Source organism: Sander lucioperca, chromosome 20 (assembly GCF_008315115.2).
Source record: "Sander lucioperca isolate FBNREF2018 chromosome 20, SLUC_FBN_1.2, whole genome shotgun sequence".
NCBI lineage: Eukaryota > Metazoa > Chordata > Actinopteri > Perciformes > Percidae > Sander > Sander lucioperca.
The window spans coordinates 14,753,401-14,773,598 of record NC_050192.1 but is presented as its reverse complement, the minus strand read 5'-3'; the positions used below and the strand labels follow the sequence as shown (position 1 = coordinate 14,773,598).

Sequence of the window (20,198 nt, the reverse complement as noted above, 5' to 3'; positions counted from 1 at the left end):
CAAAACAGCTGTTACTTGCGCTCGACTGGCTGGCTGCAATGCTTTTCAGCCCCACAGGAAAGAGGCTGTGCGAGTCAGCCGGGCTGAATGAGGTGGCATGGCCGCGGCTGCCTGTTCACCTCCTAACACATTAGTACCACATCAGTCGAGGCCAGAAGTTCTTGTGTTTCCCATATCAGCGTTTTATACCACAGGCCTCTACTATATAGTACTTGTGCCTTCTGGTTTGATATTTGCCTTCAGCAAAAAACAATTGTCAGGCTGTAAAGTATGTTTTGTGTTTGGGTCAAATAATGTTTATATAATGCTTAATAAAGTATTGTGTGTGTGACTAACAGCTTTTTTTCCTGGTAATGATTTTAATAAGGCCAATAAAGGCCAGATGTGACATAAAATTCAAGAGGCGATAAAAGGATGCTCAAATTTTATTGGTAAAAAAAGAAAAAATACAACTGTCCATGTTTGTAAGTGATGCAGACCTTATTATTGTATTTGTTCTGTGGCAAGTCTGTGGTATTTATAGTTACAACTATGCTTTTAGGAATCCATGAGTGATGAGGATTCTAGCTACTGAAAGGGCCATGTAGACAACTGGGAACACAGAAATCTCTTCGATGTAAAGCTGCAAAACTAGTTGGTTGCTGACGCTTTCAATGTGTTATCTACTCGCAATTCCATGAATTTACTCCAATACTTAACAGCAGTTTACACAAAATTTCCTGGACTTTCCAACACTTGATGAATCATTCTTGCTTTTATGAGCTACGTTGAATTGTGAACTAGATGAACAATCAGGGCTACTTTGATAAAACATGTGGAGTATTTACAATTTAGCTTTGATCAAAAACATAAATTCCAAATAATTTATAGTTCTCAAATCTGAATACAATGACATTAGAAAACACTTGTAAATAGTGACTTTCTTTTCCATCTATAAATGACATAAAGTGCCACGTTCCTCATATAAAAATATACTCTTCAAATTGTTTTGTAAGTTATATAAAGCCTAAATAAACATTTCTGAATATATTAAGGGTGCTGTCCAAAAATAGCTTTGAGGCCTTTGATCCTCTCATACCCCCCCTCTGTGTTGTTAGGGCACATGCCATCCACCCAGGCAGGCCTAAACCGCGCTGGAAGGCCTTGTGTAAGCAGAGGCCATCATGTGGAATTCCACGTCTCTGCCGTTCATGGGAATGTTGGATGTATCTGAACCTGACTGCACCTCTATGGAGTTCCAAAGAGGCTTACATGCTTTTCTCAGAAGTCAGGAGCCCTCCGAAAACAAAACAATGAACACGATCAGGATGGAAAGTGCTGTTCAAACTGACAAGTTGGATGCTTAAAATAGTTTGGGAGTATTTTCTGCCTCTTTGCCTCTTGGCGTAACAAAGGAGGAGAATTTGTCCATGAGAGAGATGTCAGCACAGCACTCAACCACACAACTTACTGATGCCCCATGAAAAAGAGAAAAAAATTTGACTGAGTGCAAAAGAAAAATAACTCATCTATAGCGAAATACGCCACTGACAATTGATAATGGCCTTGTGACTCAAAATCCGTTATTTTCCGCTTGAAATGTATCAGAAGCAATTGAAGATCATAAAAGAGAGGAAAAATCTTAACGAGCAATTGAGTTTGCTATCAGTCCTATGAGACTAGGTTTAAAAAATGTCTTAACATAAATAATTTTGTTTTATTTTCAGTGTTCAAACAGAATACAGTGTGAGCGTACAGTTAAAAGTATTCCACTGCCATCTTTCAATCATCATCAGGCGCCTGTCTTCTGTCATGGCAGTCTGAAGCGCTTTGCTGTCATAGCATTTCCAGTTAACGTGTTACAAAAGTCTTCTCAAGATCCAACAATAGTCCTTGTTGTTTTTCCTTCTCGTGCGTGACATCTGTAAGCTACATCTTACAGATGTTGCAAGATGTTATCTTCCGAATATTGCCTTGCTGCAGAACATCAAATCCTGCAACATGTTTGCATCATGTCACGGTTTTGTACCAGCGTGCAAAAAATGGAAAGTTTTCTTAATCTTAATTGTCTATTTTTTTTCAAATACTCTCCAAACCTCATTTCTGTTTTTTTCTTTCTTTAGAATTCCAAAATAGGATGTAAAAATGTGCAAATTGTTGAATAAATACTTCCAAGTCCTTCACTTTCAAATTCCACTTTGTCATAACCTTTTTATCTTTAACCATATTGTCCGTTTTCCCAGCTTCCAGTGCCCCACTTCCTCATTCCCTACTTGCAGGTGAAAACTTCTGATTTCTCACTGCATGTGTTGCACTTGACAAAACAGCACCAGTGGAACTTGCAGTTGCACTGCCAGATGCGTGTGTAGTGGTGCGTGTTGTAACCCCGGCCGCAGCACATCAAATTACAACTGTCTGTGTGGGTCGAAGTGCCGTTGCACAGTCTTCCCCGTGTTCCTGTGCTTCCTGTGGCTGTGTCCTCCTCACAATAGTTGGGCGAACGCTCCAGGTACACCAGGTCTGTGTCCGTTGGCTTCTGGTAGCCCCGGGCCTCTTTGAGTCGTAGGAAGGAGGGTTGGCGGAGGCGCGAGGCCCGGACCGGCTCTACTTGAACTGCTCCACTGTAGCGTTCCTTCAGCAGGTAACCAATCTCTCTGAACTTTGGCAGGGTGATCCAGCAGGTCTTAGTGGTGCAGGAACCAGACACACCGTGACACTTACACTCCAGCTTCATCCTCTCCTCTAGGATCTGATCACATAGAGAGTAGAAATTAGGTCTGTATGAATTAAAAGAGATAGTTAAAGAGCTGAAAATATATTGTGTGTGTTAAAACAAATGGTTTTAAACCCGTCTGTCGCTTGAAATTGAAACGGTAAATAGCAATCGCACAGCCTTTAAATCTGTCTCTTTTGGTAAGCTGGGCTTTCTGCGGACACTTCAACTTTCAGCACTCTAACCAGTTTGCCAACTTTATGTCTCAAAACCTGGGGAAAATAACTCGTACCCCAAGACTGTAGTCTCTAATTAACTTTACCTTTCTTCAGACCACATATAATGGCGTGACAGCCCGAGAAAACTGACCAGAGCTGTTGTGCAACCATACAGATATAGAATTACATTGTGGTTTGAGCCAGATTTATATGATAATGCCATACAAATATTTTCAAATGACAAAATTGACAGGTGACTGTTTGCCCATGTGACTGCGCTTGATGATGTGAAAAAGATTACCTTATTTTCATTATAAGAGTGAGAATGATTTTGAGCAACTAAGCTCATTATTTGAACATCTAGTAACTTGTGTGTCAGGAGCCCTAGTCAAATCAGTGACTCAGTCTTTCCCTTCGTGACTATCACATTCTGGGGGAGTTTGCTCTTGACTTTGGTTACTTTAGTGTGTGCGGTGGTGCGGAAGTATGGTCTTTGGTGCTGCCACTAATAAAGGAAGAGAGTGAGACTTCCAATAATATCCTCTATCCTCACCAAATGTGTAGTAATTCAATGAATGGACTGTACGGCTATGGCACAATTCCATTTTGGCAGCTGCATCTTCCAAGTTTTGCATTTCTTTTGCAGATACACACTCCCACTCTAGTGTACAGTAATAATTTCTGCACTCGTACAGGGCTGATACAATTATAGTAACTGATGCAAATAAACAAACTAAAGTAGTGTATAATCATGGACAATCTATGCCAATTTAGGCATTTCCCTCTTCCTACTAATGTTACATGTATTCAAACTGGAGTATGGTGTTGTATGATGTTTTCATCATTAAACCCCAAAAATAGATTAGATGGATTCACTTTGTTTCGTCCTTTTGCATGGGTTACCTTTCGTCCTGCCTCATTGTTGTGCAGGTTCATCAGCCGGCGGGCGTTTTTCTTGATCTCACGGGCGTCTACAAAGCGCCGTGAGAACTCCACACCGTACTTAATATCGGCTGAGCAGCCTCCCCACTTCCAGCCCTCCTCTTGGTCGTGGTAGCCCTGCTTCTCGCGATCACAGCCGCACTGGCTGAGGTTGCCTTGGCTACAAGCTGTGGTCACTGCGTGGGCAACTCCGGCTGCAGTGATGGCATAAGTGAATGCTGCCTCCTTGCTGCCTTAAGAGATAAGAGCAGAATTTGAATAAATATGAGGTGGAGTAGAAAGTAGTACCACAAGTACTCTCATTTAAATCGAGTAGGTTTTTCATGTACGTTTTTGTAGACCTTCTTGAATCAGTACTAACAGTACTTTCCTCTGAAAGGAAATTGCATGCCCATCAAACAGTTACACTGTTATGGCACATGACATCAGGGTCATTTCAACTTGGGCTTGAAAAGATTTTTTAGCAAAAAGCTTTAGCAAAAACGTTTAAAAGAAGTGGGCATTTAGGAGGCCTGGGGGGTAGAAAGACACTACTGAGTTGCATTATGGGAAAATGTAGGGTCCAGCATTTGTAGAGTTTGACCCATACTAGAGACTAAACCTCAGACTAACGCCGCTTCTGCTGCATCCATTTTTCGGCATTCTTTTCTTTAAAGGACCCTAACACCCACATGGGTTTTTACACTTATTCTGGCTTGGGCAGAGATGAGCTGGAACTAAATGAGGTCACCTAACTTCATGAACCTATAAAAAATGATAAAAGGTTTAATTTCTCCCACCCAAACACGTGTAGCAAAACTAATAGGAGATATAGAGAGATGACAATCAAGCACAAGCTGTACACACCCACACAGTCCTAAGAAGATGCCATGCCTCTCTCTCCCTTCTGGACTTGCTGGACTGCTCCTTTAAGGAAAGATGGTCACCGCTTTGGATGGCATCACTGATTTATGGATGAATCAGTTTGTACAGTATATTAATGCTGAAAGGATGTCACAGAAGCCATTTTTTTTGTATATCTAACTGTGTAACTAAGTCGTTTTCAAAATGGCTTCTTCAGTACATTTACTTTAGGAGTTTTCAACCGCTATATTTTTTAATATGTCAAGTATCAGTACTCTATTCAGTCTCTTTTCAACCTTACTTAAGTTTAAATACTATATGAGGTAGGTTAAAGGGACAGATATCAGTATAAAGAGCGTTATAAATTATATAATCTCATAATAACTATGCATAATATATTTTTTCATTCTTCCTTGTTTCATATCAATATATCACTGGTAGAACAGTAATCAGTATAGTGAAGACGACACAAGTGACATCTACTGGCTGAGTAGAGGAGCTTTTTTTCTGGATTGGTACTCATAGTGTTGCTGTGTCTTAATGTTTTTCATCAATGGAATTTCTCACGCAGCTTAAGTGTCATTCTGTGTCTGTGTTTGGCGGCCCGCATTATTATAGCAAATGATACCACTCTGTTGCATGTTGAAATAATCTGTGGCCAGGCTTGACTGAGATACGCCCATTTCTAAGCTTTTGTATGTCACCATTTGACTTCAGAATAAACACATTTATATTTATGGCGTGGAGGGGGGAAATGAATTTATTGGCACTACAACTGGTAATAGGATATCCTCCCTCTCCAATCAGGATAATGCTGGGCCTCTGTTGGTATTAATGCATGGCGTCTCTGGTAGAGGCGATTGTAATGGCTCCCTTCCAACCTGACAAACTCACTCGCAGAAACCATCGGGCCTGCGGTTCCCCCGGTCCATAACTCATAACAAACTCTGAAGTCTTCTCTCATCATGCTAAATCCGCGACCCATTCAGATATATCGTATGGTGAGCATTTCTCAAAGCATCAGGCACATGCAATAGCCAAACAGCCATCTCCTCGCACTTTGATTTGTTTTGATTGTACGGCAGTGCATGCAGGGCTCCATTGTTGCCATCCAGCTGCTGGAGCTGACTTCAATTAGTGGTTAGCATGAATCTCTCTGGTCTTTCTCAATGCTTTATGAGTTCGCCCGGCAGGTCAATCAAATGACGTGGTGGATGGTACATTAGCAATACAGGCGTTGTTTAAAAATAGCAAGAATGGACACAGAGATGGCCAAAGGAAACTAATCTTACTAAGAATCCATGGAGATCAAAGGAAATCTGGCATGCTCAGTATTTTAGTTTTTAAAATAATTAACAGTCTAATTAGTTTTTATGCAGATGTAATAAGAGTTAGTCTTCCAGAAAATACTTATGTGGTAAAAGTGTTTGCGTGGAGAGGACATGAGGACCTGGGTCCAAAGAGTTTTTCTGAGCTCGTTTACACACCACAGGAGAAAAGAGACATTTCCTCTGACAAAAGAAATAAAGGGATCCAGACGTCTTGTCTGCCTGTCTCCCGTGTAGAAAAAAGTGATTGCTGCCAGAGCTGCTAGATTAAACATGGATCCAAACCCACAGCAAGACCGCAACAAAACATTTCGGACTGAAATACAATTTATATAAGAGGTTCACATTAGGAGCAAACAGGCTTCTGTGAGAAATAAAACTGGGAAGAATGTTGACTAAAAGCACGGAGATGTGTTCGTGTAGGTCTGATATATAAATGCCTTCAGAAGATGGCACACCCAGATAAGTGTTAGACCTTGCTTTATAAGGAAGTCTTCACACTCCATTTATGACTGCTTTGCTGTGACAATATGTGTAGCAAGCACAGTGACGTCACACACATGACCTACAGATTGAATCTCCTTTGGGGACACTAGCAAGGTGTTTGAGTTGTTCTGTGTTAGTGTCTAAAAGAAGCAGAGAATGAATTGTAGTCGTTGCATGTGGTATTCCAAACATAAATGCTTCCATTAAAGTCTCACCACCAGTCTTTAAGTCTGTTTCGTTTAGTCGAGCTGTGCTGCAGCTCTTTCTCATCCCACTGACAACGCTTAATAGGAGGTTCGAGGACAATACAAGGAGAATGAGAAAACAGGCGGATGTCAAACCACATTGCTGAACTGTGCTCATCCACAGTTCTTTCAGCTTTAGTGATCGAAACCACACTGCTCGGTTTGGTTTGGTTAGGCCAATAAACATACCTGTTGTGTTGACACACCTGTGGACAGATTAAAGTACCACCAAAAGGAGGGATGTGCTGCCCTGATCACACATCAGTCCACATTTGTGCCTCTAAGTTAAGATTTCCACTTGCTGTGTCTAAACTTATTTTGATCTAACTGGCTGTTGTGAAAATGTCGAAAGGTAAAAACCAGTTTTGCCCCTGGGGTTTAAAGTTCCCGACCGTAAGACACAATGTCCCCACAAAGTTGCCCAGCCATGGACATTTGTTGCATGTCATTTTCCATCTCTATCACCTCATATCTAATAAAGGCATAAAAATGCCAACAGTGTTGCCCCAGAAAAATATCTTAAGACCCCTGTCCTCTAAGTAACTTTCTTCCCCTCACTCAGCTTACTTTGCTCATTTCCTATTGTCTATATTGTGATAAAAATATTTCAAACAACTTAAAGAAGCTGAGTTTTAAACAGACTGACCTACTCTCAGCTCTTGTCCAAAGACGGTCCTCTCTCCCAGGGCTGAGCAGTTCCACCGGCCGTAGCGGAACTGGTACTGACACTCATTGATGCCCAGCTGGGCGCCTTCGCCAATGACGATGATGGCGTCAGGGCGACTCTGACAGAGGGCTCTCTGACGGGGGGCCAGTCCCGGTATCTTGTTGCAGATGATGTTAGCACCTAGAGCTACCACAGAGGACAGCGCCCTGGGCAGAGAGAAACGGATTAAAGAGAGGGACTTTGAAGACAGACTTGTTTTTACAAGGAAAAAGTGACTACAGATAAAAGGAAATGAAAAAACAAAAATGTTCCTACTTACATAACATATAGTTTGGATTGAACCCTGTGCCCCAGTTGAACATTACCTGGCTGTGATTTGGGCAAAAAGTGATAAGATCTGTTTCCAATAAACATGTTTTGCTAGACTTTTTGTTACAGTTGCCAGTCTATAAATCATAAAGATAAAACGAAATAATCAAGACTAAATGAGCAGATCATATGTAATCTAATGGACCTTCATAAAGATATAGACAGAGAGAGGACAGTAGTTAATTATAGGAATCAGTCCAAATCCAGTTTATTTTGCCTCTCTCTCTGTCTGTGTTACAGAAAACAGGAACCACCACAGCTATTTTAGGTTTCAGGACCGTCCCTTGTTATGAATGAGAGGCATGTATGGTGCAGCAATCATTCTCTTTGTGAGGGCCTGGGTCTTTTAATGCCATAAGAAAGAGCTCATTACATCAGCCCGGGCCTGTACGCAGAGCATGAAGTAGTCCAATATGTCTCTTTTCCATATGTTGCACTCCCATTATGGCCTTTGTCTGATGAGGTGCTCCTTTGACAAAGTGGCTCTGGTGTAATGTGCAAATCCATAAGAGCAGGTTATCTCATCAGCTGCGTGTACGTAAAAATCAGGTAGATCAAATATTGGCTTCTTTATGATGAAAATATTTGAATGAAAATGACATAACTGCTCATTTCATGGAGAAAAATCCGTGGTAGTCTGTTATTCCATTGTGAAATTGAATGAACATGATCAAGCGACCCAATTACGCATTTCCTACCAATGTTTTTTTAAATGTAGGTTAAATGGATATTTTAAGTTACATGTTATTCCATTTCTAAAATAATCTCTCTGCAACACCATAACAAAACGTTAAAACACTTTTTTAACGTGCTAAATGAAGTAAATGGCAATCATTTACATCATTTAGCACGTTAAAAAGTGTTTTCTCGTCGTAATAAAACACCTGCAACAACCAGCTAATCATCTCAAGGTGCGATCTAACTTGACAATACGTGCGTAACTGGCCAATTTGCGCGTAGTGCACAACTACTTGCTAGAAAATCAAACCGACTTGTGTTTGAATTAAGCAGGTGCATTGGTAAGAAACCTACAGGTAGCTACCGCTGGTGAGGATGAGGAAGATCTGTGGGTAGTAGACGGACAGCAGCGCGCTGCGGGACGAGATGATGAGCATGGTTGCGCATTGAACACAACTGTTTATGCTCTCCTGCGGTTAGAAAAGATAAGAAAAACAAGAAGTGGGAAGACGTATATCCTTTTATCTGAAGTCCAAAGCGTTAAACGCGGCAGCGTCGTCTCTTCTTTCCGCCGTTGAGAGGTGGTGTCTTCAGCTAGTGGAGCCGTGGCGCGCTGCGGCAGCTCCAAGCTCCGCTGTCCATGTGTTGGAGATGAGAGGCTGCATCCCACGGTCGAAGTGCGCTCTGCCTCCTGGACCGATAGAGGACTGAATGGGGGTAAAAAGGAGAGAAAGGGTGGGGGCAGATGGGGTTCCGGATGTCTGATACGCGCCGCTCACGTCTCCAAAAGTGGGACTGTTGTGGCATTGGAAGGGTGGGAGACAGTGGCCTCTCCCGGTGCACCAGCCCCCGGGATGAGTCTGCAACCCGCATCCTACCGTATCCCCACCCCCAACACACCTCCTAACCCCCCATCTTTCTCTCTCTCTCTCTCTCTCTCTCTCTCTCTCTCTCTCTCTCTCTCTCTCTCTCTCTCTCTTAGCCATTTTTTTGTTGATGCAAAAAGTTGTGAAGTTGTAAGTTATATCTGTATCGTCAATATTTGCATTCACTCTATTTTTTTTTTTTTTTTTTTTTCCTGCTTCTGACTAAGGGGGAGGCCGGTTTCACCTGTTGTAGGATTAAACCTGTGATCCTCTGGGTACAATTATGCCACCATGTCACCCAAAATTCAACTTTAATGAATTGTACTACATTTCTATAGGCTAACAATAAAAAGGTAAACTCTTCTCTGTAGTATTAGTAGTAAACTGTAATGAATTAACATCTCCATCCTGAATAAGACAGTGTCCATGAAACTTTCTCAAATAACTACACATGATTTGTTTTATCATGTCATATAGCTCCTTTATTAGTATTAAAGTTGCATTAAATCATGATTTAACTTTTCCATGGTTAACCAAAAGATTAATTAAAAGTTGGCTAAGGAGGGTGGGGAAATGCAGTTTCCTAGAACCTAGCAGTAAAGACAACTAGAGCTAAAGCGATCAGTTGATTAATACATTGGCTGATCAACAGAAAATGATTCAGCAACTATTTAAAATATTGATTCATCATTTCAGTCATTTTTTCCAAGCAAAAGCGCTAACAATTCATTTGTTCCAACTTCCCAAATGTGATAATTTGTTAAGAAATGTCTTCTTCTTTTCAGTTGTCAAAATTCTGGTTTAGTACTGTATTGCTGGACTTTCAGTTTTTTAATGCTTGCTGAAATGCTTCAGACAGTCATTTGATGAGACTCTGTGGTCTTCAAGCTCATATGTTCTGCTGGTGTATCACCAACAATACGCCCTCATGTGGCAGCATGAAGGAAATGTCATCATCCCAAAACATCGACCTAAACATTGACGCTGGTGTGCACAGCAGATAGTGCAGTATCAGTTAGCTACAATTTAACAAGTTCTACTTTTTAATGAACGAGGCAGAATTGTTGTAACAATTTGAAAAGACTATTTTCCCTTTTGGAAAAGTTAGTCACATATTTCTACATGGTGACTTTTCTTGTTAAACCCATATAGTCTTTGAAGTGTCCAGGTCTAATCGGATGGAAAAGCCAGCAAAGACGACACAGAAAGGAATTCATGCTGTTCCTTTCTTTTAAAGATGTTGCACAGCAAACAGCACCCTCTTTGCTGTGGAATTTTAAAGAGTTTTTTTTTTAAGTAGAATGGGAGGGGACCATCCTGTTCAATTCCACAGCACCTTCAAAGGACGAGGAGTTTTATAGGTCTACTTCACAGAGTGGACAGAGGACAGAGTACATATGTTATTGGCTCGTTGTTGACATTTTGGAGACCGAAAATTGAGACATTCTGAGCTTCACTTGAGCTAAACAAATGACCGCGAGGAGATAATATTAATATGATTTGTTCCAAAATGAGATATCAATCATCTGAACAAGTGAGACCTTCTCTTAGAAAATGGTTGTGGGCAGTTTTGTGGAAATGAACCTTTTAATTTAAATTCCCTTAAACTGCCAACAAAGCATTTTGAGAGATTGCAGTGATTTGGAGTATGATATAAAAGAATGAAATACCTTTCATTCTTTGGCTGTTATAAGATTGGCCTGATCCTTATGCCCACTTAGATTGTGTGTAACTATAGCTGCAGTCAGATATACCCAGTACTGTAAAGAATGAGAAACACTTTTGCCACTAAATTGGACCCTCGTGGCTGCTGAAACTTCGTCACAGGAACTCAATCTACAGCTATTTCAGTGGACAACTCAACGATAATGTCTCTGGTTCGTGGTCAGCAGAGGCAGAACTCATTATGTGTGTGTTCTGTATGTCTCTTACTCTCTGTCTCTTTCTCACTCCCTCTCCCTCTTTCTGTCCAAATAATACTCCTAAACCACAATTTCCAAAGCCAAGATAGCACTTAAGAAGCGTGCACTCACTGTCCTGGCACTCACACTGTGATATCTGTTTCTTTTCATATTTTTGCGCAGAAGACGAGGCGAATGTGGAGACTTGGGAAGTTTGGGGCTGCGCAGGAATTCTTCTCACTGCTGAACTAGACGTCAGATCAGTGATAAAAGTGGCTGTAAAACTAACAGGACTTGTTTTTGTTATCTGTTGGGACAGCTGTCAGAGTTTTGACAGAAAAAGGTTTTGATAGCATCATCCACATTATGAGGATGAGTGACTGGGCTGGAGACAGGCAGGGAGAAACTGGAGCAGTGACCCAGAGGGGCCTCAAGCCGGAAGCAGGCCGAAAAAATGTCCAGATTAATAATGGTGTCTTACAGTATGACTCCATGGGCTTTTGGGCCTATCTTGTCCTTGAGCCCAGAATCCCTAGCTGGGTCTCTGAGTGGTTGTCAAGGAAACAGTATTGCTATTCATAATAGTAAACATCTGATAATTCATCATAAGTGACATTTTTCTGCAGAATAGCAGGGCTCATAGGTGGAAGAGTCAGACATAACAATCCCATCCACACGCAGTAGTTGAAAGTGGAAAGGAAGGTACTCCACGCAAGCCCAGTTCATGAATTTGGGGTTGGGGGAAAAATAACAGCATAGTAATGTGATAGTTTCTGTGTCAAAACACAGATACTGAAACTATAAATACATTATAGAACATAGAGTTAGTTCAGGCAGAGCACACTCGTATTAGATGATTGGCTGCTTCATCCATGCTTTGCAATCACTGGCTCATTCACAGCTGCTTGGCTACCAGCTGATTATAAACATCCACTCATATTTATGCAAGGCCATTATAACCTGACACTTCTAACTGTATAATAGTCAATTATCTAATGTGAGTGACTAAATTGTAGTAATGCAGTTGTTTCTTATGTCCTTTTTGAAAGTGTTCACGCTGTTTACTTGAGACTTTTCTCTACGAAAAACACCTAAAGTTAGAACAAGGTAGAACTAATTATTGCAAAGTGTTTGGGGAACACAATCCGTAGTCAAAAAATGTACTAAATCAAAATATACAGTATATTATATTGCGAATCAGCACATAGCAAACGGCTAGTATCATGTTGTGGACTAGAAAAGAGTAGGTCTTTAATGTCACTGAAAGCCAGTTTAGTTTTCAGACAGTAGTAAAAAAATGAATAATACATTTAAAAAATACCCAATGCACTCTATTGTCATCATCACTATCATCAAGACCATCTAAGAGAACACCCAGGGGCCAGCCCGCTGTTGACCGTCACTACATACAACATGCAAAATGACACCACATTTAAAAAGGCAATAGCTGACAAAAGCACACCAACAGAGTGTGGTGTTACAAAAAAAATCTTAACTTCCTTAAGTAAAATAACCCATTATTATTTTTATTAAAAGATAAAAATCTTACAAGATTGTCTCTCTAAATACATTAACTCCCTTCCTGTGGAAGTCAATAAACACCTCTTTGGTCCTAGACATATACAATTGTACAAATTATCTAAACTATTCTGATAATATTGTGTCTTAATGATAAATTCATGTACTCCCTATGCAACTTTAACATTATTTTAAAGCTCCATTGGGCTCCATTGTTGTTCAAAAACACATCAATGAGCCACATTGGTGGCATGTTCCTTTATGACGATGAACATGGGGACTGCTGTCAATCCTACACCAGCCTGGTGCTGTAAACCAGCTCATATTAATCCACACCAGAAAGTAGATCCCAACATACGCACTTTTTTTAATGCACTTTTTTTATGCACTTTTTTGATTTACTCCTGTTCACATATTTGACCCATTTGGAAAGATAGAAAGTGATGAGCACGGGGCTGAGTGCCGCAGACAGTATTGAGACTGTTGACAGGGAAATATGCAGTAACACCAGCTTTATTCTTTAAGTATGGCGTTTGAGTTTTAATTAGATGGGAAAAGACATGCATCAAAGGCCTTTGTCCTACGTATATATCGTGTGTGTCTCTGATCTACTAAGACACCCTGATGGGTTTAATTTGTTTAGGTCAGACAAGTGCACATGGGCAATTTTGGCATTCAGCTACATGCAACTCAAGTGGCTTTCAAGCTTTACCGCAATGTCATAGGCATTGTTTAGACTGTAATGTAGCAAGACAAACACATGGTGCTTATATGTGTAATGGGGTAAAACGCATGCTGGAATGCACAAGATATGCGAGTGTGGTGGGGGAAATGAATATCGCCCCCTGCACTGTGAGGGGATTACGGAGTGTGACAGATAAAAAACAAAACTACCCTGGGGGTTAACAGACAAGAGAATATTTATGACACAACTAAAAGAAACTACTTTGTAATCAAATCTAATTTACACAGTTTTGTGCATTCATGGAACCCGACAAAGCTGACAGCAGGAAATTGTTCCCATGTTAGGGAACAACAATTCCACTTTGAGCAATTATTGTCTCTGAAGCATCTTGAACCTTTTTTGAGAGCAGATGAAGGGAGGGCCATATTTCCAACAATGCCACGAGGCACATAAACTTCTTAAGAAATTATTCCTTTTATGTAAACAGGATTTATGTTTTTGGTGTGGAAATACAGATTCGGAGTTGTAAACATGTTGCAGATGTTGGGGAAAATGGCTACACGGCATCACCAGAAATTACAAGACCTTCTTTCGTCATTATGATTTATCCAGGAAACCGATTCACAGCGCATTCAGACACGCAGGTTAAAACGTCTGCTTATCTGTGTGTTATTTACATTGTTCATGGTTATCTACAGGGAGTCATGAATGCACAACTTGCCCTAGAAAAGCACGTTCCAACCAAGTGCCGAAACACATACCGTAGATTGTATAGTACAAGCTTATAACAAGTTAAAAGTATTGTGTAGTGATTAATTGGAATAAACACATGCAGACTGTTTGCTTTACATTTAGTATGCATGCAGTGCTTTGCTATTTTTCCACTTTTTTTTATTTTTCCACATTTTTTATTTTTCCACATTTTTTATTTTTCCACTTTTTTATTTTTCCACTGTCAGCCTATTGCACCTCGCTCTATCATTCTTTGTTATCAAACTGTCTTCCCTCAGTTGTAACTGCAGAGGGAGACAAAGCACCAGAGAAGGGCTTAGTTCACTTCTCTGGTTTGGGTAAATCATCAAATCATCTTTTTTACACCAGCATTCTCTCTTTTTTGACATTAGAATAGCAGCTATTATACACTTTATCACAACAGACACTAGTGTTACATCATCAACACGCTAATAAAGGTTTCATCATCACATTGCATTATTATCATTTAGTTTTAAATGAATAATGCATATTCAGTGAGACACGTGTTAAACCAGAGAAAATTCCTCTTTCTGATTTCTTTCTTTCCGTTTCCACTTGTTTCAGATTCTGTTCAAATATTCAGCGTTGATCCTGAGGTGACTTTGACATTGCTGTGTCTCAGCATTGTGTATGAGGTGAGTAATTTTAAGAGCCTCAAGGGGGCTCTTTACTCCCATGTTTTAAAGTACAGGAGGCAAAACTGTCCAGCAGCCTGTAGTCCCCACTATCCATCAGAGGTTCCACCATCTTGGTTCCTACCATCGGATTTTTAAAATGTGAACCCGAAATCAAAGATAATTGTGTTCACTATTGCTTTTCATGAATCTGTAATCCTTGCGTTTAAACTAGAGTAATTCAAAAGATATTTATACACTTTATTTCACCATCAACGAGTAATTGGTTTGTGCACTCCAATCACTCGCATGTGAAAAGGGCAACGTGTGCTTCCCTATCAGCAGAATTTCCATTTACGGTACTGTGTCTTTACTGTAGGTACAGATACATACACGAGCCAGATGTTAATATTTGACAAAGAGATTCAAAAGCTATCAGATCTGCTTCATTGTCTATGGCAACAGCAAGAACACATCTAATTATTAGCAGTGCTTTCTGAGCACTGGATCCTGTCACACTGTAGTGCCACATTTGTCATTTTGCAACATGCTGTTTTCTAAATAATAATTCCTACTATTAGTAAGAATTACTGAAGTGATAATCCAGAGTCATGCATGCAATTATAAATTCAGTAATGTCATCAGTAAGTGTCATCAGGCCCATGATCCCCATGTGTAATACTGGGTTCAAATCCCATCTGCTGCATTTTGCGCTAGTGTCTTGAGTTGTTTTGGGTCAGATCAGGACCCCAAAACAAAAAGTGAGGCCACTCCACATCCTTCTGCTTCTGTTTAACTCATTTAGGTCAATTTACTTAGTAGTGGTTATTTATTTATTTGTATATGTTTTTTATTTGCTTTTTCATCATGCAATATTTAAATAATAAGAAAAAGGTGTTAGAAACCCCTTTTAACCCTTTTAAATACAGAGAAAATATTTAAGAAGTACCCATTTGTTCCTAAAGGAAACTTGTTGAATTAATTGTATTTGTTCATTTACATCGCCAAAGACTGTTATTCCGCTGCAGCTAGTTTGATCCAGTACAACTTGATCTGTTAGTAATTTGTATGTGAAGAATTATTGCACTGGGGCTTTAGGGATTCAAACATGTGTTACACTTCTGTAAGTTTCTATTCCCTTGGAAATACTTGGCCCTTAATGGGTTGGCCTATACTGTCGAAACACACTAAAAGTCGCTCACACTCTCTTTCTCTTCCTCTCTCTCTCTCTCACACACACACACACACACACACACACACACACACACAAATTGATATAACCACAACCTCTTAACCGGTTTTAGCAGGCTCTAATAGCTCAAATCAGAGTAAGTCAAGAAAAAAAAACTTTCGTAAGATTCACATCATGTTAGTGCTGACCTTGCTGATTGAGTTTGCTCACAATCACATGGGTCAAGGCTGGGGTCAGGCCCATGGATCATTTAGTTTAATGGCTGTTTCCTGCCTGCTCAAATGTACGTGCCACATTGTAGGAAACGGTCAGATGCAACCATATTATTACAGGACATAATGCAGCAGGGAAAAGGGGTAGAAAAAAAGGTTTGCAGGGAAAGAAAGAATAAAAGAAAGAAAAGCACCTATAGACAGTGACATGGAGAGAAAGATCAAGAGCAAGAAACTGAGAGCCAGAAGAAAAGAAAGAGATGGTGACAAAGGCAGAGGGAGAGAGCTCTACTGATTTTGTGGCCTGTCTGTGTCACCAGCACCCTGTTGGGACGACAGATGTGCAGATGATGTCATGTAGAAAGGGGATAGGGCGGGAGGGTGGAGCGATCGGAGCGCGGGAGGACAGTGGACAGGCGGAGCCTTGATCTGAGAGAGGGAAGGGAGAGAGGAAAGGAGGGAGAGAGGGAGCACAGGACTGTGGCAATCCATTGCCCTGCAGTCACACAATTATTTAGTTTTCCTAAGATGTGACTCAGTTTGCTTTATAAAGTGTGAGTGCTTTTCAAAAAGCTACTTTTGCTTCGTAACAGCCTTCACTGTGAGTCGAAAGTGTTTGCATGAATGCGAACCATACCAATCGAGGATGAAAAAAAAAGTCTGCCTTTGCCATGCCGTCATCATTTTGCACAGCAGAGGCAACAAATGTGTTGAACTGGTGGTTTTACTTGCAGGACCTCTCACAAAGTGCAGCCTCTCCAAACCACACAGGCCATTGGAGCTATAATTTACTTAGTGCAGTCATTGCTGAAGTTTACCCTCCCATCCCCTGACCGGCCACAGCATAAGAACCCAATTGTTCTCGTGGTCTGCAGTGACAATGGCTGTTTGTGGTTATCCAGAGAAAAAGAAAGTGAGAAAGAGAAAGGGATTGAAGAGGGGAGAAAGTCGAGCCATACGATCCAGTAATTTGTACCGTTCACTGCTAAAGATATAGTCAGGGTCGAGCTCAGAGTGGGGGGGTCAGGGTGACCGCTGAGTCCTGCTGGGATCGCCGCAAGGACACCATTTTCCCAACAGTCTGTCCCGTGTCCTGTGCTTTAACCCATCCAGCCCTCTAGCATTTACAACTGTGACCAACTTTAGCTTGCTTGCATTTCAGCAACAAGCTTCCCAGCCTCCTCTGCCCCCCACCTGCGCCCTTTCAGGCCAATTGTGCTGGCATGGCAGAGGGAGAAATTGAATGAATTAGGCAGACGGATGTTGCCTAATGGTCGTACTGCAAAAATGCAGCCATTCCTGGCATTGTTATGTGTTCGAGTGAGACTGAGAGGGATTGTGCTCTTCGGTCCAGCGCAGGAAAGCAGCTAATAAGTGAGGCAACCTGTGGGAATCGGCCAAAACCAAAAGAGGACTGAGGCAGTTTTTTCCCCCCTCTGTGTTTCTGTTAGCTTTACTTTTTGGAGCCTGCTTTTAAACATTATTGATGTGTAATGAAAGACAACAGTCCAGTCATTGATTCATTGATTTAATCATGGCTGAAACACGTGGCAGATCTGTATTTAAAGCAACCCAAAATAACCATGTGAATAATATAAAAAATGTAGCACCTACTTGTTTAAAATGACCACTAGCGAAAACCAAAATCATGTCATCACTTCATAAAATACAGCATAAACTCCTGAAGCGTGGCCCCGCTCATATCACAGCCCGCACACACAATGTGAACACAATGCAGCTTTTCAAGCAGATAAGACACTGATAACTACATAGGCCTAGAGTTACAGATGGCAGCTGCAGCCCACTGTTGTCCTTCTCTCTCACGGGGAAGTAGTTCTGACCTGAGCTTGAGGACACCCTAGGCCCACTGGGTAATCATTGACCTGTTACCTGTGGCAACCAAGCCACAACATACTGTACAGCCACAGGACTGCTGATAATAAAGTGATAACCCAGGTCCACGGACACATTCAGACACGCACGTGTGCTCCCACGATTGATTTCTAAAAGATGAAATTAGCTATACGTTACACTGAACCATTAGGGACACATGCTCTTCTCAGTAAGCCCCAGGAAAAGCTATTATCATTTACTTATTTTCATTATTTCCCTAAGCAGGGTGTTACTGTAAAAACATGCATGCTCAGCCAACCTACACTAAACAAAACTTGAGTAAAAAATATTGAGTGCACACCCATCACAAAGGATCGGGCACGATGCAGATCTGGTGTATCGGATCACTGCACCCCTATGATATACCTTATAGTATATTCTCTGTTTGGTGCATGTGCAGCAACCAAATTTAGCTGCCAAGAGTTGATTGAACTTCATACACTTGAAATACTTATCTACAATCAGATTTTGCTCAGAGTGACTAAAAAGTAACTTAAGATGGTGAAGGGGAAAAGGTCACGATCAGCCCTCTGGGTCTGAGCAGTGTGATCGATCAAGTCTCGAGTCTTTTCATGGTGCTAGGTGGGGCGTGGCACTGCACTGCAGCATGTTAGCGGGGAAACACAGGCCGGGGTACCATCCAAGGAGAGGAAGGAGCAGCTAGAGGAGGGTAGGCAGTGAGTGCAGTGGGGGAGAGACAGCAGTTTGGCCCTTGACAAAGCCTCCTCCTACTTTTTTTCCACACCACACCACACCACCCTTCGCCCTCTCCTCCGCTTCATGCTCCGAACTTGTTCCTTCCTTCTCTCCTCTCTAGCTGCTGTACTTTGGGTGCTCCATGCAGAATGGTCTGTGTCTGAGAGCAGTGGCCTGAAATAAAACTAAGAGGGGCCTTGGTCGGCGGAGAATACTAGCTTTGTCTCAGCTGCCATCCACACTGTCTGGAGACATGGTAGGGAAAGAGCTCAAAGAGAGTGTCTGATTGCAAATTAGCAGTGCCAAATGCAGTGCCCTGCCACCTCCACAAGATCCCTTGTCCTCTCCTCACCTCCTCTGACATGTTTCTGGTTCAAATTATGGGAAAAATCTCGTTAAAGAAGGTTAATGGTGGAGTCAATACTTTTCCTTTGACAATACTCTTTTCCTAATTGATGTGATTGATTGTACAAATTGTATAAAATGAAAGATTGATGAGTATTGAGTGCTAAAGTCCATTTAGGTGTAAGGTTTTGGATGATAAGTGCTTAATACAGTTTATCCATTAGTGGTACAAACATCTCTTAATATCATACTTAAAGTGATATATATATGCAACGTTTAGATTTTTTCCAGTGTATTATAAGGTTTGAAAGCTGCTGCTCAGGGACGTCTCACTGTGGATATTATTTTGTAAAGACCACTTGAGTAAGCGGAACTATGCTAAATTATTTCTTCCTTATTATCTCTTCTTTAGCTTATTCATTTATACCTTAAAAAACTATAAATATTTTCAATGCAAAAGAAATGAAACAGTCACAGTTGAAGAAAATCAGTTAAATTCAAATAGCTTTATTAACAATGTTTTGTTACCTAATAAAAAGATATAAAAAAGAACCAAAATAAATGTATAGATAAAATCTATAAATTTTAAGGCTTGCCCAAACTGCAAATGTTATATCGGCATACATCTGTATGTTCCATAATGTGTGATATATTCTTACATAATATAATTATAACATATGGACCATTAGAAGCCCCAATAACAGGCTTGTATATAAATACCTGTTTGGAACAAATGCAGACAGCTGTATAAAAAATAACTCTGTTTACTTATTTTTTAAAAAGTCATGTAAAGTCACTATTATGTATGTTAGAGAGAAAAATCTAATTGGATTTCACACTGTTATAAGTACTTATATATATATATATATATATATATATATATATATATATATATATATATATATATTAACACTTTGACAAATAGTACTCTAATTAATTACATACTGATAATAATTCACTCTTTTTTCAAGCATTTGTTTAGAAGTGGCTAAAAGGATGAGCAGTGATTTAGTCAATGATAATAAAGTGCACATACAGCTTTCATTTATAAAGCA

The 20,198-nt window shown here is 40.5% G+C and overlaps 1 protein-coding gene across 2 annotated transcripts; it reads right to left on the bottom strand.

The window, feature by feature from the left end:
• Nucleotides 1–409: 409 nt before the first annotated feature.
• On the bottom strand, nt 410–9,303 carry wnt7ba (wingless-type MMTV integration site family, member 7Ba). Of its 2 annotated transcripts, none has more exons than XM_035996008.1 (4): nt 8,833–9,303; nt 7,401–7,627; nt 3,814–4,085; nt 410–2,728 (listed from the first exon to the last, which is right to left on the bottom strand). In XM_035996008.1, the coding sequence occupies exons 1-4, from the start codon at nt 8,913–8,915 to the stop codon at nt 2,249–2,251; spliced, it is 1,062 nt and encodes a 353-aa protein (XP_035851901.1). In that variant the 5' UTR covers nt 8,916–9,303; the 3' UTR covers nt 410–2,248. The 2 variants fall into 2 exon arrangements, with proteins under 2 accessions (XP_035851901.1, XP_031140642.1); XM_031284782.2 differs by having other exon boundaries at nt 8,823–9,299.
• Nucleotides 9,304–20,198: the final 10,895 nt, after the last annotated feature.